The sequence below is a fragment of the Oryzias melastigma genome, linkage group LG12, assembly GCF_002922805.2.
Source record: "Oryzias melastigma strain HK-1 linkage group LG12, ASM292280v2, whole genome shotgun sequence".
Lineage (NCBI taxonomy): Eukaryota > Metazoa > Chordata > Actinopteri > Beloniformes > Adrianichthyidae > Oryzias > Oryzias melastigma.
In genome coordinates this window covers 7,943,591-7,969,260 of record NC_050523.1, presented here as the reverse complement: position 1 = coordinate 7,969,260, position 25,670 = coordinate 7,943,591, and the positions used below count along the sequence as shown (strand labels likewise).

General features: G+C 40.8%; 1 protein-coding gene across 7 annotated transcripts in view; it reads left to right on the top strand.

The window, feature by feature from the left end:
• cdk5rap2 (CDK5 regulatory subunit associated protein 2) overlaps positions 1-25,670 on the top strand; it is a 33,522-nt gene that overhangs the window by 6,803 nt on the left and 1,049 nt on the right. For 4 of the 7 annotated variants that reach the window (XM_024299712.2, XM_024299714.2, XM_024299716.2 and 1 more), the window contains exons 7-50: positions 693-871; positions 944-1,082; positions 1,182-1,235; positions 5,415-5,534; positions 5,622-5,741; positions 5,815-5,907; positions 6,000-6,218; positions 6,286-6,456; positions 6,534-6,644; positions 6,716-6,853; positions 6,926-7,105; positions 8,010-8,204; positions 8,339-8,530; positions 8,653-8,782; positions 8,869-9,005; positions 9,097-9,213; positions 9,282-9,425; positions 9,506-9,618; positions 9,688-9,827; positions 11,376-11,516; positions 11,597-11,709; positions 11,795-11,923; positions 12,342-12,437; positions 12,531-12,685; positions 12,779-13,049; positions 13,131-14,559; positions 14,655-14,756; positions 15,074-15,213; positions 15,815-16,212; positions 16,298-16,530; positions 16,680-16,728; positions 19,055-19,209; positions 19,794-20,120; positions 21,563-21,688; positions 21,782-21,895; positions 21,983-22,172; positions 23,272-23,393; positions 23,612-23,824; positions 23,897-23,980; positions 24,057-24,307; positions 24,382-24,519; positions 24,591-24,729; positions 24,809-24,855; positions 24,950-24,995. In XM_024299712.2, coding sequence (XP_024155480.1) covers positions 693-871; positions 944-1,082; positions 1,182-1,235; positions 5,415-5,534; positions 5,622-5,741; positions 5,815-5,907; positions 6,000-6,218; positions 6,286-6,456; positions 6,534-6,644; positions 6,716-6,853; positions 6,926-7,105; positions 8,010-8,204; positions 8,339-8,530; positions 8,653-8,782; positions 8,869-9,005; positions 9,097-9,213; positions 9,282-9,425; positions 9,506-9,618; positions 9,688-9,827; positions 11,376-11,516; positions 11,597-11,709; positions 11,795-11,923; positions 12,342-12,437; positions 12,531-12,685; positions 12,779-13,049; positions 13,131-14,559; positions 14,655-14,756; positions 15,074-15,213; positions 15,815-16,212; positions 16,298-16,530; positions 16,680-16,728; positions 19,055-19,209; positions 19,794-20,120; positions 21,563-21,688; positions 21,782-21,895; positions 21,983-22,172; positions 23,272-23,393; positions 23,612-23,824; positions 23,897-23,980; positions 24,057-24,307; positions 24,382-24,519; positions 24,591-24,729; positions 24,809-24,855; positions 24,950-24,995 — 7,900 coding nt within the window. The remainder of the gene's footprint in view (positions 1-692; positions 872-943; positions 1,083-1,181; positions 1,236-5,414; positions 5,535-5,621; positions 5,742-5,814; positions 5,908-5,999; positions 6,219-6,285; positions 6,457-6,533; positions 6,645-6,715; positions 6,854-6,925; positions 7,106-8,009; positions 8,205-8,338; positions 8,531-8,652; positions 8,783-8,868; positions 9,006-9,096; positions 9,214-9,281; positions 9,426-9,505; positions 9,619-9,687; positions 9,828-11,375; positions 11,517-11,596; positions 11,710-11,794; positions 11,924-12,341; positions 12,438-12,530; positions 12,686-12,778; positions 13,050-13,130; positions 14,560-14,654; positions 14,757-15,073; positions 15,214-15,814; positions 16,213-16,297; positions 16,531-16,679; positions 16,729-19,054; positions 19,210-19,793; positions 20,121-21,562; positions 21,689-21,781; positions 21,896-21,982; positions 22,173-23,271; positions 23,394-23,611; positions 23,825-23,896; positions 23,981-24,056; positions 24,308-24,381; positions 24,520-24,590; positions 24,730-24,808; positions 24,856-24,949; positions 24,996-25,670) is intronic. The other 3 variants (XM_024299713.2, XM_024299717.2, XM_024299718.2) reach the window with 3 other exon arrangements.

Genomic DNA, 25,670 nt, shown 5'->3' with positions numbered 1-25,670 from the left:
TGGATAAGAGTAGAATAAATGCAAATTTATTATATCCCTCTATTCTTGCACTCCATTCAAATTTTGTTTTTCTAAATGTTAATCCTGTTTTTTTAATAGTCTAAATGTTTAGGTTTTACTAGAGTATGGATGTAATATTTCACTAGGACTGTCAAAATACTAAATCAATTCCCAAAAAATGTATTTTTAAAATTTCCAATTGAAAGTATCATGTGATTTTGAAAAACTATTTTGACATAACCAGTTATATAAATAAAAAAAAGGTGAAACTCCTATTAAATGTATTCATTCTTACTTTAAAAGCCACTACCTGCCTTAATAAAATATGATGAATTAATTCAAAGGAAAATCCATTCCTGGTTTAATGACTTAATGTTGATTTTCTTAGCAAATATCACTTAAATATTGACTAATTGTCCCCTTTTAAATAAAATCTTAATATGCTTTTAAGCACAAATGTTTTTTTTATGATGTACTGAGACATCAGGTGGATTTTGGATTTTTTTAAGATGTCTTAAGCTAAATAATTGATCGAAAGAACATCATTTTTGACTTTCACATCTTTGGTAAATGCTGCAAATTTAAGTCAAGTTGTTGCTTTCATTTGAATGGCTATTTTGATTAACATTGAACAGTTTTATTCTATTTGTAGCTCCAACAATCTGTTGATCTAGTAATATTTTTTTTTTCAGAACTTGCAAGCAGCCGAGGAAGAGATAGAGAAGATGGCAGCCATTGCTGAGCAGGAGAAACTCAGGAACATAAACATGGAGAAGCAGCTCCAAGCCTTCTCCCCGCTAAGTGCGTTCCCTCCTGTTCCTTCCCCAACTCTCGCCCAGGAACTGCAGCAAGCCCTCCAGGAGAAAGAAAAGTGAGGAGGAATCAACAGAGTTTTTTAGTTTCAAACTTTAGCAATACTAAGTTATATTTGATTTCATTTTAGCATCATCGAGCAGCTCAAGATCATGTTGAAGAACCAAGAAGCTGCACTCCATCACAATAACGGCAGAGACCGGCAAACAGATTCACCGTCCAGCGAACGCTTTTCTGATCTCATAATGAAGAAGGATCATGAGATTCAGGTGTGAATTTAGGATGTTCATGCCGATGTACTTCATTCATGTTTTTGTTTTTCAAACATAAGAACACATTTCTGAAACAGCAGCTTCTCTCCTCCACAGGCATTAAGAGATGAGCTACAAAGAGAGAAGGGAACAATGCAGCCAGAGCAGCAGGTTGGTGGTTGTTTGAAGTCTTTTCTCTGAATTCCTGTACGAGTATCATTGATTTACTACAGAACAGTTACAAGTCCTGCTGCAATTTGAGTTTTCCAATTATATTGTTTTATCAATTATTTTGTTCTATTAAAAAGAAAAGCCATATTTTTTATTTTGAGAAACTCTGGTCTCGCTAACAGTTAAGTCTCTGTACAGGATAGATATTTTCAGGCTCCACCCCTTTTGCTTTAGAGAGTTGTTTGTTTTCTTTTGTGACCTTTGAGAAATACTCATTGGGGTATTTTTTGGCATGTCTTTGACCTCTGCATGCCTCTGGGGAGAAATCTATTTCTGCCTCTTGGTTAAGGAAGTAGGGAAGCTCTTTGTTTGTGGTGTTAAATATGGGCTGTCAGTGTGTTGCTGCTGGTTACACTGAGGATTTATTGCAATTTTGTAGTGTGTGTGATTTAGAAAAAGAAATAACTCATTGAGTTACTTACAAATCTAAATATTTCCTCTGTAAAAACTTCTAGGAAGGCACTATTGCTTGAAATCACTTGAGTTTTTTTTTTTGTTTGTTTTTTACAAATTATGCTCAATATTTCCATTCATGGTTGGTTTGTTTTTGTTTTAATTTTCCAAACATCTTAGTGTATAGCATATTTCACACTAAAAATATCCTTAAGAATAAAAAAAATGCTGTACAGAGGCTGTTGAACAATAATTAAAATTTTCTAGAGTTTGTATTTCAATAAATACAAACAAACAGTTGATGAATAACGGTAAATGGATTAAAAAGCTAATTTTAAAGTCACAAACCCAGCATTGTTCATCTTCTGGTGATTATTATGCTAATTGTGGCATGTTTATACAGAGTGACCTTGGGTCCCTAAAAAGTATTTTTTTTAATTATCTGTTAACATACTATTATTAAAATGTCTTTAATGTTATTTAACTGAAAGAAGGCCTTAAAAGGTATTCTCCTAAACTCCGAGTGGATAGGTCTCACATTTTTTTCCTATCAATGCAATGGGACTTAACGAGAAAGTCAAGAAAAAAAGACAAAAAAAGAGTTAAGAATTATGACTGCCAATTCTTACTGCGCACATGCAAAGACAAGCAGAAGAAAAAACCATTCACAGAAGTCGGGTTTCCTGGTAGAGTCTGTACTCGCAGGCATAAAATCAAAAGAAAAACCTGTTTAACCAAAGCTAGTGAATCTAATTCAAACTCTCAAACTAGCTGTTAAATAATTAATAATGACAAAAAAAAACAAATTTTAAGTTAACTAATTGGTAAATACTAATTAGTAATAACTATTATTGCTTTTTATCTAATAGTTAATCATGATAATTTTACTTTACTGCTAATTTTATAATTTTGGTAATATCAAACATCATTTTGGCGTGTTCTTGCATTATTTATTTTTTGCATGTACTAAATTAAACTTGGTAATTTTCTTTAAACATACAGTCATAATTTTGGGTTTAAATGGTCTTAAAAAGTCTTAAATTTAATTTCTATATCTCTAGCTGCATTTCAATTAACTATGAAATTGCGCAAATTAAATTTGGGACAATAAATGTATCTAATGAAAACACCACAGTTTAAAAAAGAACTCACATTTATAGGAAAAAAAAGGTGTTTGTGCTTGGAGGAGGTGGTTTTTGAGCCGCTTTGAAATGGGCATATTTTGCAAAACTGCAATGGAAACACTTTTTTAAATGCAGATCTTGGTAGGAACTGGCTGCCTTGAGCGCTGCACAGCGGGTGCTACAAGAAGTCCCACATCATCACAGCTCATCAAAAGTTGAGCGTGTCATGCAGAATTGTTGGATCCACATCTCCTCCTCAAAATCACCAACCAAGATCTCCAAAAACTGCGTCATCCATTGCCGCTCCTATGAGCTGCTACACTCGCTGCTTTATACCCTAAAAAGACGCCAACATCTCCTTTGATAGATGTTGATGCGGGCTTGTGCTGTTGCAGAAATTTGAATGGATTTTGTTGTGTTATCAAACAGAAAAAAAAGGTCTAGCTGCTTAGGTGTTAGAACGTTTATTTTTAAAACCACTGAACAGGCTTCTTACATGTGTCTCTGTGTCTGGCTCATACATATATATATAGACTGTCAATGGTTTAGCTGCGCTGCCACTGCTGCAACGTCACCTAAATGCTCACTTTTTTGTGAATCACCTTTAAACAATACTTGTTCTCATCCATGCCAGGGTTTTGAATGACTTATCGCGTGAATTGGTTTGTGTTTTTTCACATAATTATGATTTAATGGAAACAGTTTAGTTGTGAAATTGTGTTTTTTCTTCATTTCTAGGATTTGGATATAGTTTTGCGCATATGTGAAATGGAAACCCAGCTGCTGTTGACACCCTGTTTATAGATATTCAGATCTTGGCATGTGGAGTCTGGATTTGTTATTTAGATTAAACTGTGATAATATTTGTTTGTGAAGGGAGTTTCTGTCAAAGTTTTTGTGGACTTTTTTATTTTATGAATGAAAGTTGTTTTTAGTGTTACACAAAACTGTAAAAATCTGAACATTTTTGCCTTATTATTTTCGAGTAGTTGAAGTAATTATTGGTAAGAAAATATTCCCTCCCAGAAAGAGGTGACATTTCAGTTTGCACTGTATTCTGGGAGAATAGTTTTGATTTTTTCTCTTTGATTGATGATTTTATCTATAAAAATCTAGAAGGATATGTGTGGTTGAATGCTTCCATCACCAACATCTGCATCAGATCTTTCTACAGGCCTTTTTCAGGCCATTTAGGAAAAGCTTGTTATGTCGACCCTAACGGAGATGATGCAGAAGTCATAAAGGATTTGTTCTGACTGAATGTGAGTGAGAGAGTGGAATAGAGGCAGACGTAGGGATTAGTAAGGCTTAAGGCTTATAGAGCTTTGCACTCAGTCATTCTCCTCTTTGCTTTGCTTGCTGGTGCAGCAAGAGAAAACGAAAGATGGCTTTCTATGGCTCCAGAGCTGATGAGCATTAAACCGCTGGTGTCAAAGAGGTTTTTCGGGACTTAAAGTTGGGAATTGCAAAAGATCCAAGGTGCCATGAGGGACCCATGCCGCATTTGTGGCGTCCGCCTGGTGGGGAGCCAGTGCCGATGGATCTTCAGTTCATCAGGGAAGAGAAAGTTGCAGGTCATTCTCTCCCATGTTCTGGGTCGGGAGGTGATCCGAGATGGTCGTGGAGAGTTCCTCTGCGGAAAGTGTGTGTTTCAGCTGGAGAAGGTGGTTCAGTTCGATATCAACATCAGCAAGCTGCAGGAGGAACACGACAACAAAGTCCTGAAGATTCAGGCGGAGAAGGAGCACCTTGTTCAGTGCATCGTTCACATCTACAACAAAAACAACCCGGGAAGTCGTAGCAGGGAGAGCACCAGAACTTCGCTCCGATTCTCTGGACTGGGAAGTTCTGATGAGGAGGCTGCACTTCAGTCAACACATGAGGGATTGCAGTTCAGAGAAGGAGGAAGTGGTCAGGCTGAGAGTCGCATGAGAAGGTGTGTGAGCCTCGACAGAATCGCCAGCAAAGGAGCAGTTTCTGGACGCTCAAGAACCAGACTGGGATCAGGTCCCGGGCTCGATTCCGCTTTAAAGAATTTTGGAGGCACCCGCCATCGTTCACAGAGCATGTATCTTGATCTTGTTCTCCGCAAGGGGAACTTGTCTAGACCTGGATTCAAAGGCCGCTCGGCATCCCTGCAGTCACTCAATCAAGACCTTTCCTTGGACGCTCCTTCTTGCCCTCCACCCAAACGACAGCTAAAACACTCAAAGGTGCCTGTTCTCAAACATGCTGCAGCCAAAGACCAAAGAGAAAAGGTTCAGACCAGAGCGCTGCTCCACAGTTCACCAGGTCAGCCATCTGTGATCTCTGACCTAATCCAGCTCCTGCGCTGCATCTCTAAGCAGCAAGTGTCTGCCCCAGCAGGCAGCCGTATCCCTGTCATGAGAAGGTCAAGACATGACATCTCTCAAGCCAAGTTCAGACACAGGGAGGCAGAATGGAAGTCTATGCACGACCTTACAGAGGAGTTTAATGACGAATACACTCCTTTTAGAATGAAGGTAGTTTAAGCTGATCTGTGATCTGTCTGTGTGCGTTTTGTTGCAATTCCAGTATTAATTATGTCTTTTCCTTCCCTGTTTGTTCTTTTTGTTAATAGAAAAGTGACGTTAATCGTCTGGAGTCTGTCAATAAAATGCTGAACGAAGATCTCAGCTTAGTAAAAAGCACCAATGAAAGCCTAACCAAGAAACTGGAGGACTTTCAGAACCAAAACAAGGTACAGAAAAAAATACATGATTACGTCATTTGATGGTCCAGTTACGATTACTTAATTCCTAAAAAATGTTCCTCCTTGTGTGGACAGATCTTGTCAGGGAAGCTGGAGGAGATGGAGAACGAAGTCAACTCTGACAAGAAAAATGCTCTGAAGCGAGATAAAACCATCCAAGGTCTCACTCAGGTCCTAAGGGAAAAGGAAAAAGAGGTAAAATACAAAACATTAAACAATTCATACAGTAGCTGTTTTGTACTATGGAGTGTCAACATGTATTTCACAGATTGCTGAGCTTTGTCATGAAATCGAGGACAGGGATGATGCTTTGGCAAAGGCTAGAGAGGCAGCACACAAAGCCCAGCTGCAGAAATACCAGGTATGTTTATTGGTTGTACTTCACAGGACTTATGCTTTGGAGTTATTGTCATTAAAGGTTGTTGAGTAGAACAATTATTTTCTATTTCTCAGGGGGTAGAGGAGCACCAAAACCTGCTTATGGAAAAGCAAACAGAACTGGCTCAACTTCAAGGGGAGCATCACGCCAAAGTGCTTGAAGCCCAAAAACTGCAGCGTGCCCTGGACAGGAAGGAGCAGGAGCTTTCTGATTTGCAGCAGCTTAAAGATCAGCTCGAGACTGAACTTGAAGACGCGAGACAACAGAAGAAGAAAGGCGATAAAGCTCTGAATGTAAGAAAACATGAAAATTCTGCTAAAATTGAGAAAAATTTTTGTAATCCGTCATTTTTTTTAACAGGATCTAAACAATCAACTAAAGAAGCTGAATGGTGAAATGGGAGAAAGGGAAAGCGCTCTTGAGCAGCAGTACCAGGATGCGCTGGACCAAACCAAGAGGAAACTTCAAGCCCATGAAGTCACCATCCAGCGGCTCACATCTTCTCTGGCTGATAAAGAACAGCAGCTACAGGTCACAGAAAGAGACTTTTTTTATTTTTTAGTCTCGCAGGATTTTTTCTCAATTAAATCTTATGTTTTTGTATTTAGGAATACATAAACATGGTCAAAAACTTTGATGAAAGCAAAAGTCCCAGCAGTAACGAGGGTGCTCTTGCCAAGCTGCGGCAAAGGCTAAAAGAAAAGGAGAGCGCTCTAGAAGTAGGTAGTCCTACTTTGTGGTTTGTTCAATTTAAAAACAAATATATTTTAACATTTTCTTCTTTTCACAGAGAGCTCTTGATGAGAAATTTGCTGCTGTTGAGGAGAAGGACAATGAAATTCACAAGCTGCATCTAACATTACGGGAAAAAGAAAGAGACTTGGATAGATTAAATAACCTGCTCGCTCATAACGAGGAAACTATTAACGTAAGTTTCTTTGACTTGATTTGAGAAATGTTTTTGTTAAGGTGGTCTCTTTAATGATGTCTTTCCTTCCAGAATTTCGACAGTCTGATCAAGGAGAAAGACGTAGAGCTGCAGCATCTTGCAAACACTCTGAAGAACTTACAGAGAGCCAAGCAAGATGTAGAAGATAATCTGAACAGATCACTGAGAGAGAAAGACGCCATCATAAAGCAGCTGCAGCTCTCCTTGGAGGGAAAAACCAAAGATATGGATGTCAGTTGACAGCTTTTTTTCTTAAACATTGGATTTTTGGTGTTTTTAACATGTTTTTGTGGCATTTTTCTGATGCATATATTATGAAAATTAAGCTTAAAATTGCATTTCTGAGTATTTCTTTATTCAAATTGTCGTGGATCAGACAAAAATTGCGATTACTCCACGCTAATCTTCCTGCCCTCAACTTGGAGCCAAATTTCTTAAAAGCTAATGCTGCTCTGCAGAATTTATGTCCTAGAAAATTACCCGATTTGGGCTAAAAATGGCATAATCATAATTAAAAACCCATTGGCAACACTTTTAAAATAGCTAAAAAGATAATCAGAGTAGGACTTTAACTTATCCTTTATATTAAGTTTTCACATTATTTTGTTTTTGTTTGCCATTTAAAGGTCCTATACCATGCTTTTTTGAAGCCTTTCAGAGTAAACTATATCTATATATGATCATATATTACCTTTGGCACACTAAAGAACAAATTATTTATAAAATATGAGTTATTTTCGTAAGTTTTTTCCTACCAGGAAGAAAGACACCTTGATCTCAAAAACTCTGCAGTTCGCTTCTTGTGGGTGCTGCCCATTTCATGACATCATCAAGTAGCCGGACTCTGCAGCGTGTCTGCATTTCTCCTACAAAAACAAACACCTGAACTTCTGCAAAGATGGATACATATATTGTGTATCTGCCTTTAGCTGATTTGTGACATCAGCTCGTGAGAATCGGCTCGTTTTTGTGGGTTAGAAGGGGCTGGTCCTCAGAGAACAGGTTTTTAGAGGAATACTCAGAACTGCGTGAATGGATCAAAATACCATTTGGGGGTAGTTACCCCTGGTATAGACCCTTTAACAGGTCGATGGAGATCTCAGAGTCTCATGTACGTTTTTCTTTTCCCCTTTAGGAACTGGCTGAATCGATGCTGAGCCAGTCACAGTCTCAGTCCCGGGACCTCGCCGAGCAAATGGGCCAGAGGTTAAAGGTCACAGAGGCGATGCTGGCTGAGGCTGTGAAGGCAAGGGAAGCTCTAGTTGCTGACAACGAGAGTGCTGTCGAAGGACTGTTGGCTACCATCAGAAGCAAGGACCAGCTTCTCAAGGTCAGGAATAATACAACTCAACAAAGTAAATCGTAAATTCCTAGCTCTGCAGACAAAAGGATATTGATATGTGCGGGGTTGAGGGCAAACACTGTCTAATCTCATTTCTTTAATCTGCTCTTCCTCTACGCCAGGAGTCTGCTGAGCACTTCAACCGCATGCTGTCAGAGCGTACCCAGGAGATTCAGGCTCTCAGGAAGCAGCTGGCTGATAAGCAACTCCAGCTTACCACTGCTGAGAGGCAAAGCTCCTCAACAGCCCAGGAGACTTATTTAGAAACGGCAGAACTCAGAACGCTGCTTGCAGAAAAAGACAGCCTCATTGATGTAAGAATCGCTCAGCTGTAAACTTGTCTCAGTGACAGGAAATTCAACCTTCCAGGGACTGCAGTAAATTAAATGAGTATATATCCTTAAAAAGTATAATTATTATCTTTGTGAATGTGCAGAAGCTCCTGCAGCGCGGTCAGGATAGAGACCAGTTCCTGGCACAGATGAGTCAGAAGACAGAACATGATCATGTGTTGGAGCTCAAACAAACCATCCAGATTATGCAAGAGAAGCTGGACGGCAGGGAAGGTGAGGCGCTGTGACCTTTTAAACCCAGGATATTTAAAGCTGGAGTTGGTGGTAATACGTTTAATTCTGCTTTGCTTGAACTGAAGCCGAGCTGTCGAGGAGAAACAGCGCAGAAAACCAGGAGGGCGTTCCATTATCCAAGAAAACCGTTGCCCTGAAGAAGGAGCTGGCACAGAAAACAGAGGCACTGAACAACGCCCTGAAAAGAGAAAATGAGCTGAAGGTCAGCGAGATGGAGGCATTCATTTCTACTGTGCATCAAAAGTTTGCTGATCTTTTTTTTTTTCTAATTTTCCCTCAATCTCAAATTTCAGATGTCATTGGCTGAACTGCAGACGGTGCTGTCTGAGCTGGAGGCTCGCAGTGTAGGCCAGTCCGCTAATATTGACTTCCTGACTGCTACTCTGAAGACCAAAGAGGAGATTATCAACGTAAGAATCCTCCGTTCAGCATCAGAATAGTCTTTGAAGTTTAAATACTAGAGGACATTTTTGAACAGGTTTTCCACCAGCGCCTCGGTCCGGGCGGCGACAGTCAGGTTGCTTTTACCCAGGAACACGTTATCAGCTCCGGCATGGAGAGGTCACTGCCTGAACTCCCTCAGCGAGAGAGAACAATAATCGGTGGAGACAGGCTACAGGAAGTAAAGCCTCGCTCACCGTGTTGTCAGATTGAATCTAACGGACTATTTTTAATCGTTTGACTTTTTGTTCTACCTTTTAGTCTCTGCCTGGCCTGACAGCCTTGCAGCAGGAGCATGATGCTCTGAACAAAGCTCTAAGAGCTGAGCAGCAGCTTTACTCCAGCCTGATCAGAACTGTAAAGGAACACGATAGGTAAAAAAAACACAAGATAATTCCTCAGAAAGATTGTGGATAAATCAACGATGGCTTTTGCTTCCACAGCGCCCAGCGCCTCCACGCTCTGCAGCTTGAACTGACAGCCGTGCAGCTTCTCCGGCAGCGGCTGGAAGACGGCATAAAAGCCAACGAGGAGCTAAGGGATGACTTGGAGAAAGAACTGCACAGGGCCAAGATGAAAGAAGGTGGAGTGAAAACACATTGGGTGATTGATGACGATGGTGACTAAAGCTTTAAAAGAAAGGAAAGAACAAATGTAAAAGTCATTCATGGAGGATCACTCAAACACGTGTTGTTTTCATGTTGAAGTTGATTTAGCATGCACACCTATACATTTGTGTCCTTTCTATCTATTTTTTTCTATCATCACCCTCTCATCTGCATGCTTTCTTTGTACATGTTGCTTCATTGTCTGTCACTCTTAAGTGTATTTATCCAACAGTTTGTTCTTCATAAAACAACCAATAAAGGCTGCTGATGGCCTGCTGTCTCTGTCTCTCACACTTCACCTTTGTTTTTACCAATCATTTGTTTGTTTGTCCCTCGCATGAGCTCTTTAATTCCTCCAGCCGGTCATTAATCTAACATGTTCTGCCATCTGTCACTTTATTTAAACACTCTTGACATAATGACTTTAACAAATGAACTAAAAGCTTCTATTCTGTTTTTCTGAAAACATTACAATATGCATTTAATATAAAACTCATACTAAAACAGAAGAATCTCTCATCACCACCACCATAGATTAAAAGAGACACATTTTGTTTACCGTTAATCACTCATCATCATTTTGTCTGTCGTGCACGCTCCTCTCACAACCCTGTCAACTAAACTCCAGGTGTAGAAATAGGTCAGCTGTAAGTAATAAATCAAGGTTACACACAAGCAGCTGAGGAAAAGGGAAAACTCCACATCTCCTAATTAAATTTATATAATTTGATATGGTCCAGAGTTAAGCTTGAAAAAAAATATGTTTCTGTTATTTTAGGGGTTTCACACTCTGATTTTTTTGGTCACTTTAATAGGTATGTCTTCTCTGTTTAATTTAATCAGTTACAGAAATTAATCACACTTAATTTGGCCTTTTTACAGCTGTATTTGATTGTTTCTGACAGGAACTGTGCTCCAGGGTAATAATGTAAGATGGTTTTAAAGGTGGATGAATAGAATTATCACCTTAATAAGGATTTAAACCCAAACTAAAGGAGTCAGAACCTTAAGAGATACTTGCTGTGATTAACAGTCTGGACAGAAGGGGCGCCCCTTAAAACCGTGACCAATGAGTGGGGCAGGATTAAAGATTAATACCGAATATATTAAATTTCAACTCCAAAGATCACATTTTGATTTTTTAGACATGATCAGATTTATTATTCATAAACAGTTTTGTTGTTAAAGTATTTTACATAACCAGTAATATTGATTTAATTTACACTATTAACTCGTATGTTTTTTTTTTTCAAACCAGTTAAAATATAAATATATTGAGTTAAAAGAATTTTAAATTATTAATTTATTTGTAATTTATGTTTTTTGTATCTTTTTAATTTTTTTTTTTTTATAAGAAAAATATGCTAAAGTGACATTTATAGTGCCAAAACCTAAATCCAATTTAGGGAGTAAATATATACAGATATCAAACGGATCTGGTTTGTCTATAGGGAATTGAGTCTGACTTCTTTAAATGAACTTTTCTGATTTTACTTTTTTAAAATACCGTTCTCTGTGTTCAGGTATGGATCTGGTTGATCCTAAAGAGCTGGAAAGCATGAGGCATCAACTCGAAGACGCCCAGCGCTGGAACGCATCCCTGCAGGCTCGATTAGGAGCCATTCAGAACCGCGGTGGAGGTGTTGGAGGAGCCACTGATTGTGGTATGACTGCAAAACACAATATTTGTCATAAATTTAGTGTATTTTTAAAAATAATTTAATCCTAATCGTCTTCTACTCAGGCGATACTTTAAGTTTTGTTGGAGATCAGACTTCGTACATGAGTATCTGCGTGGGAGAAGGGTCAGACGACGACGGCTTCTCCCAACTCTCCGCTCAGGAGCTCAGACAAAAAGTAAACCTTTGAGTTTATGGTTTCACCAGAAATAAATGATGTCAGAATAAATGAACTGATTAAAGTTGTTTTCTTTATGATGAAGGTTCTCGAGCTCCAAGAATCTGTCAGTAGACTGCAGGCTTTAAACGACGACCTGCAAAGCCGCCTAACGAAGAACGCCGTTCCAGACAAGAACGGTGATGATCTAACCGGTGGAAGTCTGTGGAAGCAGGTTAGAAGCCCCAAAAGGAAAGCTAGATGTAGATGAAAGTGATTTGGACTCTTCCAGTTAAAATGAACCTGAATCATGCCGCAGTCTGACATCCTCCTTAACTAGCTCTCGTCTAACTGCTGAACTAATCTGTCTCCTATCTAGTGTGTTACTAATGTCTCTGCCTTGTAGCGCTGTCGTTCCTCTAGTATGCTTCCTGTCTTGTAGAAACTATCCTCTTCCCTTCTTTTTCCTAATCAGTCCCTTTTTTTTTTCTATCTCTGTGTTCCATGAAACGGCCTCTTCTTTACCATTCTACATTAGACACACCATGCCATTCTGCTGTTGCTGTGCACTGTTTTATGGATTATGTTCCCTCTTTAAGTTTTTCGTTTTACCAAGTCACGTGTCACACTCGCCTCCCATCCCATTACTCTAGCAGCCTCAGATGATACATGAGATGCAGCTGCCAGCTCCCAGGATGCATTTCTCTGATCAGGATGAAAATGCACTGACTGGAACCACGCCTGAAGAGGTGTGAAGTGTTGGATTACTGTCAAATTAGCAGTTTTTGTTCTTTTTTCTGATATTTAATAAAAAATACTTTATTTGTTTTTGTTTGTTTTAGGTTGCATCAGAAGGATGCGTAAGGACTGAGGTTATGAGTAGAGAGCATACTCACTCGAACACAAAGGAAAACGATTTTGAGGAAAGAAATGGGGATCTAGTAGCTCTTAAGTCTCTGTTAAAGGATTGTGGCTCTCATTCAGTCTCACATCTAAGGTAAGGTTTTCTTAAATGCTCAAAAATCGCTTTTTCTAGCCAATTTATCTCAGTTCTATAAACATTAAGGCCTTTAAATATTTCTTCTTCCAGAGAGGAACTGCTTCATCTTAGATCAGACAATGCAAAGCTGCGCGGTCTTCTGAAGGAACACAAATCGACTGAGTCTAAAGAGAAGGAGAGCAGAGATGCTTCTGGAAACAGCAGTGATGGACCAGCGGATCTGAGGAAGAGTTTGGAAACTCTTGAAGCTCTTGGTTGTAAGACAGAGGGGGGAATCTCTCTATCTGCTGAAGTTACAGCACAAAAGATGGAGAACCCTATCCCTGAGTTACAGAAAAAGACTCCTAAACAAAGACACAGGGTAAGTTCTGTAAAGCGATGAAGCAAGAAAGACAATCCACTTTACATAAATGGTTTTTAATGTAATTTTTTTTTTTTTTTGGCTGGTGTCAAATCCCGTCTCCCAGTGCCGGTGAAGCTCAGAGCAGGAACCAGCTGCAGCAGTCAGACTGTGAACTCTGAGCAGCAGGAAACTGATACTCAGCAACCTAATTTAGATGATGTCTTTGGTCAGGAAACACTCACTGCCCCCGACTCTCCATCAGCACTCCATCAGAACACTTCTCCTTCCTCTACTTTGCAATGGACTCGACCTAGCTGCAGCTCATCCGAGTCCCACGGGGACTCAGAAACCAGAGGCCACGCCCACTCTGACTCCACTCTCCTTACTCAGCTGGAGCTCCTCCACCAGGAGTGCCAGGAGAAAGAGGTTCTGATCAACAAGCTGAATGAGCAGCTCGCCGATTGGGAGGAGCTGCACGCGCAGCTGCAGGAGAAGGAGCGTCTGAACCAGCAGTACACGTCGGCCCTGCAGGCTGCTCAGTCCACCATCGCCTACTTGACCGCTTGCAGTCTGGATAGTCAGCCGGGATTCGGTTCTGCCTCTGACTTTGATGCTTCCCTGCAAAAACGATGCATGGAGCTGCAGCAAGCTGTTCAGGAGAAGGAGGAGCTCAACAACCAGCTAATGGAGCTTCTGGAGATGAAGGAGAAGGCCTCCTCCTCCTCACCTCACAGTGAAGACAAAACAGGGAAATCTTCCAGAAATGATAGCGGCGTCACGGTGGCGTCTGGCGACTCTTTCAGTGAGCTTCAGCGGCACGCAGACTCGCTGCAAAGAGCGCTTTTAGAGCAAACTCGGCTCAACGCAGAGCTTCAAGAACAGTTACGGGTCGCCAAAGCTGCTGCTCCGCCCAGTGCCAGCACGAGTGATGTCGGCACTAATGGCCTCCTGTCAGGGGTAAATGCAATATCAGCAGATTCCCTTGACGAGGATTCTAAAGAAGACCCTGATTCATTAGAAGATTTTAGTAAAACGGTTTTAGATGAAAAAATGTTTAAAGTTATGTTGAACTGTTTAACTGCAGCAGAGTCTGCTGTTGCCTCCTTAGCAGCTCACTGTGCAAATGCAGACCTGTCCTCTCCAATAAACCTGGACCTGCAGGCCAGCTTAGACACACTTCAAAAATCCCTGCAAGACAAAGAACAGCTGACTCAGTCTACCAGCTGCAGTTCTGTAACTGGAACAGTAGGGCAGAAGCTCCATCAGGATCTCTGGCTCCTCTACAAGCTCTTCAGTGATCACACCCGCAGGATATCTGACCTCCAAGCTTCTCTACAAGAAGAGAGGGGCCACAAAAAGCAGGACGGAGCTCTAGGAACACCGCAAGGAGCCAAAGGGTTACCACTGAACGTTCAAGTCCAACTGGAAGCTTTGCATAAAGCTCTGAGAGAGAAGAAGAAGACTTGTAAAACCCTGGAGGAGAAGCTGGCCGCTGCTCTCACAGCATCCCCTGAAACCGCACGGAAAGGTGAGATAACACCACTGTTATAATAAAATAAAAACAAATAGCCTCAGAATAGCGAAAACAATGACTAACTGGAACTGTGTTGCCTCCAACGCCAGCTCCAGAGCAGGGCGACAAAGCCGTGCAGGTGGATTTTCAGGACCTGGGTTACGAAACTGCAGTGAAGAGTGAAAATGATAGGGAAGAGAGCAGTAGCACAGGTAGACAGACGGCCTTCAGCTGAGTGGAAACTAATTCCAGACATGGAAAAGCTTTAGTTTTCTGCATGAAAAGGGATTTAAGGTGTCTTCAGTGTGGATCTCAAAACTGACACGATCTCCTTCCCAGTTTCCTGCACTATTTCTGAAATTTAAACTGACCAAATAATGTCTTGCACTTTCAAATTCTTGCATGTTCTGTTTTGACATCTGGGGATATTTCTGGACTCTTATTAACCTCTTGAATTTCCTTCTAGCTGTTTCTTCATTTACAGACTGGATTTCTTCACTTTGATACGTCTCTGTTCCTGTTTCATTAGATCTTGAGGTGGCTGTGAACCCCAGCTGCAGTGCTTCCAGTCTGCCTTTGCTGAAACACAACACTTTCTCCTCAACGGAAAACTTGGACTCATCCTCCAGCACTCCGTATCCCAGTTCTCCAGCTCTCAGCTCAGCCAAGGTAATCATCTTAATGTTTTCAAACCAAAAACGTTTCACTTTGGTTTTATCAGATATCTCTGCTCCAGAGCTTTATGCTCTTCTACATCTTATGCCAGGGGTGTCACTCAGGTGAACACTCTAAAACTAAATAAATAGCATTAGATATATAGCATTACCTGCGATAATGCCAGTGTGAATGTCGTTAGCTGAATTTGGCCACTGAAAATGCTGAAATTGATAGCTGAAAAGGCTGAAGCTGATAGCTGAAAACGCTGAAGCTGATAGCCAGCTAAAACGTTAGCTAAATGCCAAATTAGCCTAAAAAACCGTAGGTTAGCCAAAACAGTTAGCATGTAGCCGAAAAGATAAGTAAACTTCAAAATAGCCTAAAAAATGAAAAAAAGCAAATATAACCAAAACAGCTAGCGTGTAAATATTAATCCAACTCCAAAACAGTCTTAAAAAGCCTAAATTTGCCAAAACTTTTATCATGTAGCAGAAATATTAAACTCCAAAATAACCCAAAAAAATCATATTAAATGCCAAGATAGTCCAAAAAGCTAGCGGAATGTCAACTTTTAAAACTTTAATACCATCTTATGCTATTGTGTCTGTTTTAGGTCAGTCAGAAAGGTTTTCAAGTTTTTGAAGACTACGGTGCGTCTGAAGACCCTCTCCAGCTTCAAGCACAAATCCGAGATCTGAAGGTCCAGCTTGAGAATCAGAGCAAACTGATCCTTCAAATGCAAAGCCTCCTGCGCAGGAACTCTCTCTCCAGCATCTCTCCAGCCGCCAGCATCTGCGACCCATTCACCACCAGGGAACCAGAAGGAACATTCAAAGTGGAGCGCAGCCAAGAGGGGAACTGTAGGGGCGGACAACCAAAAGGGAAGCAGGGTGAGGGTCAGTCAAAGAACAAAAGCAGCCTCCCTGGTAAAGACCTGGATGGAGAGAAGGTCCAGGACCGGAGCATGAGTGAGCTGCAGCATGCTCGGAGCCGCTCCACATCACCTGCAAGGTCAGGTTACAGAAAACAGACAGTATTTGAGGTTTTAATAAATAAAGTGTTAACCTTTTATTTTAATTTGCACCGTCGTCTGCAGACTGGATTCTCTTGTCCAGTCACAAGCCAGAGAGCTGTCCCAGCTCCGCCAGCAGATCAAGGAGAGCCGCAGGCTCGGAGCTCTGCACCGCCAGCAGCTGGAGGAGCTGAACAAGGCCTTTAAGGAGCTGCTGCATGCTGGGGAGGTGGACTGCCACATGGGGGAGGTGGTCAAAGAGCAGCTAGACAAGAGCCTCACCATATTAGGCAGGCTGGAGGGACGCCTGGACAAAGGTAGCAGCTGCTTCCCTCAGTTATACGATAAACTGTTGATTACCTTTGAGGATCAAAACCTCACAGACGCGTTAAATATGAATGTGTTTGCAAATGAATGGATGCTTTTGTCGCTCACTGCCACTGATTATTGTATTTGTGTCCTGCAGGGGAGACTCCTGTGGATGAGGATGTAGCAGCTCTGCAGCTGTCACGCAAGTATGCATTAAAAAATATATATTTATTTTTCTGCATTGCATTTTGTTTTAGAAGTTAGATTTCATCAGGTTTCTGCTTGTGTAGCACAACAATTTCACATTTTTGACAACAAACATGATTGGTTTTTTTTTTCTTCTAATTTTTATTTAATCTAGTAACAATACATGTCATTGAAATAACACTAAATACAAAACAGTTAAAGGAGCAGAAAGAGGAAAACTTATATTATCTGCCCCTATTGCTAAATTAACAATATTAAAACAAATATATCAAACAAGGAAAATTAAAATGATCTTTTACATAAATATTAACGACATGTATACAAACTTACATACACATTTACATAAACAGTTGTCTACACAACCCTCATTTAATTCTATTTACCTACAACAGGTCCAGTGGCATTAACTACATACTTTTTATGAAATTATATTTCTACATATTATCTCTAATATTTTCTCTAATCTATCTCTAATGTTTTTTTGAAAGCATAAAGTTTAAAGTTGGAACTAAACTTCTCCCTTTGATTGTAGAGAACAATGAAAAGTCATGAAACACAATAAATTAGAGGTATTAACAATTAAAATATAACAAAAAAATGAAAGGAAATGCTGTGGGTAATAGTTTGAGAAGGCACTGCACAGATTAATAGTTGGAAAGGGTAAAAATGTACAAATGATTAACCATAAAAGCCATAAAATACTTAATAAAGAAGTTGATTTGAAATACAGAATTTAACTGAACTGAAGTTGAAGTGAAAACCTTAAGACTAAAGTCAAAAACATTTAGCATATTTCTGTCTGATTAGCTTCTGTTTCAATAAAGCCAAATGGGATATAATAACATTTAACAAGCTTTTCAGAGTTACTGTGCAGTTACCGGTAATTTTTTTTTTTTTTTGCTGTGTCAGTCTGGAGGTTTATTTTTATATGAAACCCAAAAATGTAAGTTATTGAAGACCCACTCCAACAAAAACGGTCTTTTTCATGTCTTTAACATGTTCTTGCTTTATTCATCTCATAATTTAGGACATAAATTATTTTAAAATTAATATGGTGTTTCTGAGTATTTCTTTTTTCAAATCGTATTGGATCAAATGAAAAGTAGTGGTTAGAAAAAGCTTGGGTTTGTGATGCCGCAACTGCGATGGGCGGGCCAAAATCTCACTCCTCCACTACAGTTCTGAAGCATCCACTTGCAGACAAATAGATCCATTAATATATTCATGTATCTTGTCCAAGCTGGCATCTGGTTTAAAACTGTACAGCTGGATAGCTCTGACATATATAGTTGCTACGCTAATGTTAGCTTGGGCTAGTGAGCTGCTATAAGCTAGCAGGAGAGAGTGTAAACAAATTAGCTGAGCTAATCGGAGGCAAATTTCTAAAGAGCTCTTGCTGCTCTACAGAAAATATGCCTTAAAGAGACTCTGGTTTTTGGGTAAAAACTGCATAATTATAATTAAAAGACCACTGGGGACAATTTTACAATAGAAGAAAATTTAGTTGTAGTTGGCCTTTAAAGAGGATTTTATCTTTAAAAACATGAAGTCACAATTGTATTTATGGAAATGTTTGTTTAGAACGTCTTTTTTTTTTTGGCTAAAACATTTTCAGTTTATAGTTTTTACTCTATTTGTCACCATATTGGGGATTTTCTTTTCTTTTTACTCTTGGTGTGTGTTATTGTCGACACTATCCTAACCAGTATCCTGCTGTTGACCCAGTTTCATTACCAACCCAAACAAAATGCTCATCTAGGTCACTGTTCCCCGCTGATTCTAATAGTGACATGATAACCTGTGTCAATTATTTTACTCTATTCTTTTCCTCTTGTTAAAAAATGTGATATTGTAGAATCTGCAGCCTGATTTTTATGAATGAATTTACTTTGTGCCTGGTTAAAGCAGAAATGAAAGATGTTTTCCAAAACCTTAAAGCACACGGACTGCTGCTCCGTTCAGTGTTGGGGAGCTTCACCTGGCAGGCATGAGTGAGAGCGATCCTCCTGAACACCTGTCCAGCCTTCAGCAGGACATAGATAATCTGCGTACGGAGCTAGAGGGGGAGCGGGAGCTGCTGCAGCAGCACGTGGGCTTCCTGGTTCTGCAGAACCTCATCTTGGCTGAATGCACCAGGGAGCAGCTGGACCTGTGAGTGGGTTCAGAACCGGGCGTGCAGCATGACGTTTGCCGAGCTCCTGCTGTGTGTTTCCACTCAAAGCTGTCTTAAACCTCTCAGTTCTTTTGGGTGTTTTTTTTCTTTTCTTTTCTTTTATACACATGTCACCAGCTCACACTAACGGGACATTTTACTCCTGCTCCTAGGTTGGCTAAGGAGCTGCAGGAGAAGAATCAGCTCATCCACAACCTTCAGAACCAGATCCGAGGCCGTAGTCCGAGTAGCCACCACAGCTCTCACTCTGACATTTGCCTCTCAGACGGGACGGCTTCGTCGTGCCGCAGCAGCCTCACCGCACAAGGTGTTTACCAAGTCCACATTGGAAATTCCACTCACAAAAAAATAATCCGCAAATGACTTGTAATTGGGTTTAACAGCTACGTCCAATTAAAGTCTTGGGTGTCACAGATGCATGCCGGATTAACTCCATTAAATATGAACATCTCCATCTCTTGCTCCGAGGTCACTGAACGGAGTTCTTGTTGGTGGGCACCGGCTGTCTGCCTCCCCACTTATTTTCCACTCCGATCTGTTCTGCTGCAGTGAAGCCAGACACACAGCAAAGGGTTGTGGGTCAAGAGCAGAACTGGTTTCCAGTTTCAGCCGGCCTCTGCCTGAAGCTGCATTATTCAGTGAGAGCTATCCGGTTCAGTCTTTACCTCACATTTCCCCTGGGAAAAGGTTATTACAGAGCTGAAGTGGTTCAGCTTGTTCGTGGGCTGGTCGTACTTGTGGGAGACGTTCCGGTTTACTAGTTTCACCTGAAGAGATCGGAGCTTCAGCTTTCAGGATTCAGAAATAAGTTTAAAATCATAGCTAGAGCAGATTATCTCAGGACAGTTTGTGTTCAGGTTGAATTTATCTGTTTTTCTCCTGAATATTCAGGCCATCAGCACCATGCTGAGTGGACAGCAGCAGCCTCGTCTCTGGGGGGAGGAGCTTCAGAGGAGGGCGTGTCCGGTCACAGGGATGCCGGCAGCAGAGTCCAGGGTCTGCGAAGGGAGAACGGCCGCCTGCAGGAGCAGCTGAGGAGCAGCGAGGAGCTCAACTCCACCCTGCGCAGCGAGCTCAACCTGCACCGCTCCATCATGGCCCAGACCAGCTGTCACCACCAGGACCGGGACAGAGTTTCAGAACCGCAGGAAGTGCACCGACGCGACATCACCTCACAGAGACGCGGCGGCGCAGACGAGCCTCGTACTATGAATCCAGGTAAACGTGAGGTTCAACCTCGGAGTTATCACAGAGCAGCAGGTTTTTTTGATTAAAACTAAAAGGTGTCGGCTTTAAAAATGCTGATTTCGTTTCACAGATTGTTGCATTTGGCCAAAACCTGATCAAGTTTAATTTTGTCAACATGTTTTTAGTTTATTTAAGTGGCAACGCATGATCTCATCAACATTTATTTTGGAGGTTTGTCAATATAGTCCGATTATTCGTCTCTTTTTATATTTTATTTAGGTCATATACCATATTTTTCAGTGTATAAGTCGTGGATTTACATGGAGGAAGATGACTGGTGTCTAAGTAGCCAATCTCCATGGGTTTTGGTCACATGACCCACTTCATTACTAAAAACATTGTGTATGTTTTTAGAAAAGCAGAAACAAACTTTTTTTGTGGTTTTGTCTTAGTTTGACCATTTAAGTCACGTTTTTATCTAATTGTTTTTACCATTTTTAATTTACTTGATGACATTTCAGGGGGCTATTTATTTATTTACATTTTTATTTGACTTTATACAGCACCAAGGAACTCCCTGCACTTTTTTTTTCCAACTTTTCACAAAAATAAGTCACAAAATATTTATTTTTCCCCCCAAAACATTAATATTTTAACAATGCCATGAAAAAAAACAACACAGTTCCCTTTTACAGAATTGGTAAGATATTGCCACATACCACAGACGCGAGTAAACATTATTATTTCACTGTCAAAATATATAGATGTGACAAATCAAAAATGTCCATGTTTGGGAACCACAGTGTCCACTCCCTCCAGAAAGTTCAAGTATTTTACGTACGTAATAAATGAGTTCCAAATGTTTTTAAACTTTTCTTCAATATATATGTAATTTTTTTTCTAGTGGATAAAAGAGATGGGTAACAGTCGGTCGGTGAATATTCTTCCAAAATAATGCAATACACCATTTAGCAATAAGTATAAGTTTTACTTTATTTAGAATGAAAAACTTTTAGGAAACTTTTTATTTAACTTTAACACCCGAGGTGTCACCGGGTCGCTTAAACACAAAACCTTTAACGGTTAACAGGATCCACGTGATTCCAGTAGATTCCGAAGGAGAAAAGCGGCTCGTCGAGCCGCTTTTCTCCTTCAGAATCTACTGGAATCACGTGGATCGTGTCAACAGTAGAAAAGTTACAGTAAATTAAAAAACATAAACACTGAAGCTCCTGTGTTAAAGGGTTAAATAAACAAAGTTTTCCACTATTTGGCAGCTGTGATTTATACTCCTTTAGACTTATAGTAAAAAACACAGTATTTTAAAAGGAAAGACATAAACAAAAATTCTTGACCAATTCCTTGACTACACTCAGATACCCAGGTGTATATGGGTAAATATATACAAAAACGTGAAAATTTAATGCTCAAACGAACACTAAAATCATTTTATTTTGCTGTGTTTCTGTTAGACCTGCTGGCAGAACACCTACTGGAGATCCGAGCTCTGCGGCAGCGGCTGGAGGAAAGCATTCGCACCAACGACCGCCTCAGAGAGCAGCTGGAGAGGAGACTGGCCGAGGTGGAAAAAGACCCAGGTAGACCTGCAAAACTGGAATGCTGGGTTATTTTATTCCTCTTGTGGTCTTTAATTCATGATGTTTCATATTTTTGTTATTTTGGCACAACAGCCACTAATATCTTCATTCATGGCAATGAAGAGCAGGGACAGCTGGCCAACGAGGTGCAGTTCCTCTGGGGTCAAAACCAAGCTCTGAAGGAGCAGCTCAACGTGGGATCTAGAGGTAAAACCACCTGTGTTACAACATAAAACGATCGATGAGGTTAATGCATCAAACTTTTACTATTTAACCCATGTATTTCTTCTCCAGACAAGCAGAAGGAGAACGAGAAGCTCCGGGAGACTCTGGCTCGGCGGAGCGCCAAGCTGGAGCAGAGTCGGCTGGAGTGTGAAACGCTGAGGTTGGAGAACAGCCGCCTGCAGGAGCGGTTGGAGCACAGCAGCCAGGAGAAGTCCCTTCTGCAGGATTCTCTACACGCCAGCAAAGAGCAGCTGCACAGGTACGCTAGAGCTTCATAAAGAGTCATTAGCATCACACTGAAACCCGAGTGAGGCGTATGCACGCTCCTCAATGATGGGATGTTTACCCCATGACCCAGATGAGCGCTCCTGCAACCTAAAACCCGGATCCTTTACCCTCAGACCACGACTCCTCTCCCTTTCTCCCTCACTTCACCTGCTGCTCTCATTTTATAGCTAATAGAAGTTAACACTCCCCTGTGTAAGATTCCTTTATTCCTCCATTAAACTGTCCAGCTGCATGTTTTTATTCTAGTTTTGCATGAAAACAGTTTATTCTTTTTTACGTCCAGTAAAAAAGAATAAGAAGATCTGTACAGTTTAGTCAAACTACTGCTGTCATAAAAACACTAAAAGTTTCATGTTTGTTTATTATTATTTTTGGAATGATTCTACACCACATGCATCTAGTTTTCTGTTGTTCATTTAGTAAAATGTATAAACTTTATTCAATTAACTTCAGAAAAAAAATAATTTGAGGGTTTTTTTTTGAGAAAAAAAGCTTTCAATTCATCTTCCAATGTATAAAGAAGTTATAAAATTGACTAATTTAGGAACTTTTTTTTCATGGGAGTTGCATTCTAAAAATAATTCACAAAGTAGTGGGCTTTATTTTTTACAATATTTCTAGATGTTTTAAGGCTGTAAAACCCCTCACTACATACTGTACTTTTCTCAGACAGACGTGAATATTTTCACACTTGTTTCTTTTGCTTAGACTCAAATTTCAATTCTAAATAGAAAATAAGTTCAGTATTAGTGAATGAAAACAAAAATCTGATCATGATTGAAGATTTTTGTAGATTTGGCAAACTGAATTCTGTACATGAGACGCAGTATTAAAGGAGATGACTAACATGATCTTTAGCCAATCATGACAGAGGAACACTGTGCACTGTAAAAAATGTTTTAAAAAAAATATAAAAAAATCAGTAAAACGGCAAAAGAGGTACTGCAAAAGAACACTGCAAATAAATTAAATACCCTTCAAAAGGGTCACAAACAGTGAAAATCTGTCAGTGTTTGACTGACTTCAGGACATTTTCTTGAACTTGTGGCGTTTTATTGTGTTTGTTCCAGGCTGCAGAACGAGGTGAAGCTCCAAAGACAGCAGCTGTCCGACTCCCAGCATCTCCTCCAGTCGCTGCGGGTGGAGCTGAAGGTTTACGAAAAAATGAAAACGGACCTCAGCAAACATGGAGGTACTTTCTTTATTGTTTTATTTGCTTAACTTTGTCCCAATTATTTTGTATTTAATGTAACAAATTTTAAACCAAACCTACTTGATTCAGTGTGTTTAGTATTTTTGTCTCTTGCTGTATTTTTCTAACCAGGTCAAAAATGTGACATGAGCTAAACAAAATGGCTGTGATCTTAGCTGACACTTGTGGAAATGAAAATGTGATTTCTCTTTGTGCAGATTCGGAGGAGCCGACCCAAGCGCCCGTCTCTGACCCGTCCAGCAGCTCTTTGGACCTCCGGGAGCTCCTGTCAGAGATCAGACACCTGAGGCTGCAGCTGGAGAGGAGCATCCAGACCAACACGGCTCTGCGGCAGAAACTGGAGGAGCAGCTGCTGCAAGCTCCCAGTCGCTCTGAAACCATCAACATCAACTACCTGCTGTCCTCTCCAGGTAACTTTATTATTTATTATTAAGAAAGTTATATCTTTTCTACAATAACATCAATTTTTCTGAATTTCTCAGATGAAAGAAGTCGGTCTCCGGATCGGGAAGGCTACGATCTTCATCATCACTCCTTCCAGAGTCACAAGCGCACCACTGTTCACGGTGAGAAGAGTCTGCACGCCGTTTAAATCTACTGTTTGAAGGTCACTCCTCTGAACGTGGCGTCCCGATTCCTCAGACGTGAAGCAGCGCGCTCATTCTGACTGCTCGGCCAGCAGCAGCTCCAGCGACGGCGTCTCTGGCCGTCCCTCCCGGCTGGTCCCGGGCCACCGGATGTGGGCCAACCGCAGCGGGCGCCACGTTTTGGGTTTGATCGAGGATTACAACGCTCTCCGGAAGCAGATCTCCGAGGGTCGGCAGCTGTCACGCAGCATGGACGCCCAGCTGCAGGAGTGTCTGCACACGCTCAAACAGCAGAACCCCGACAAGGTAACCTCACAATTCATGACTTTCTAAGTTCAGCTGCTGCAAATGCAACCATAATAAGTGCTCTGTATTTGCAGGAGCAAATGAAAAGTTTGTGCAGCAGCACAAACACCATGCAGCAGGTCCTGGATGAGGCCGGCCGCCTCCTCAAGCTGCTGTGGAGGGTCTCTCTGCCGGCTGCTTTCCCCACAGGGGAGAGCAGCTCCAACCAGCAGGTAGTCACTAATACTGCCTTAAACGTCCGACGTAATGAAGAGTCTAATCCGTGTGTTATCCTCTGGATCAGGATGAGCTCCTGAAAACTGAGATAGCCAGGCTGAAGAGCAGACTGTCGCAGCAGGAGAGGATGCTGATCGGCGCCGTTAAACGACTCCGCACCACCAACCAGCTCAAGGAGGGAATGGAGAGGGTCATTATTGATCAACGTACGGATGATAACTAAAACTTTATTTACATTCTACTGAAATTATATTTTACTCAAACTTTTTTTTTTCTCCTTTTCAGTGTCTCTGACCCACGGAGTTTTGAAGAAAGCCAGAGGAAACTTGGAGGTGAGTCGACTAAAGAGCAAAAAACACAACCCACCAATCCGATTCCTGTCAGATCAGTGAAATATCCCCCCTCCTCTCTCTGGAACACTGGTAGATGAATTATAGTTCCCTGTTGGGCTTGTCAGGAGCAGCAGATGAAGGTCAGTGCTGCACTATTCTGATGCATGAGCTCCTGCATGAGTTGAAGAGCAGAACTTCAGTCTTTAGACTTGTTGAGCAAAAATTCATCCAGTTTTTTTCTTTTTTTTTGACTGGACTGATATTTTTGAGGTTTGAGATGCATGATGAGCTTCTGTTTGAAGGAGCAGTTTGGTCAACAAAGATTTCTCGCCAATTTCCACCTCCACTCTTACACTGGTCTGTTTGCGGTGCATCTCTGGAGGAGGGGTTTGTCCTATCAACCCGGGCCCTCTCCTTCCTCAGAGACGTTGTAAAAATGCAAGTTTTGTGTCGTAAATGATGTTTCACTTTCAAGAACATCGTGACGAAGAGCGCCTGAATGTGCCTAGTGTTGCTGCCACAAACGATTATGAGTCGACTGATCGGGTTAACCATCATTAGCTTTAAACTAATTAAAAACTAGAAATATAGCAATACCTGGGATAATGTTAGTGTGAATGCTGTAAGCTCAAATTGGCAGCTGAAGATGCAGAAACTGATAACTAAAATATTAGTTAAAGGCCAAATTAGCCTAAAAAAATGACAAAACGCCCAAGTTAGCCAAAACAGCTAGCATGTAGCTGAAATATTTGCTAAATCCCAAAATAGTCCTAAAAACTCACAAAATGCCTTTATAACTTTTAACAGTACTACAT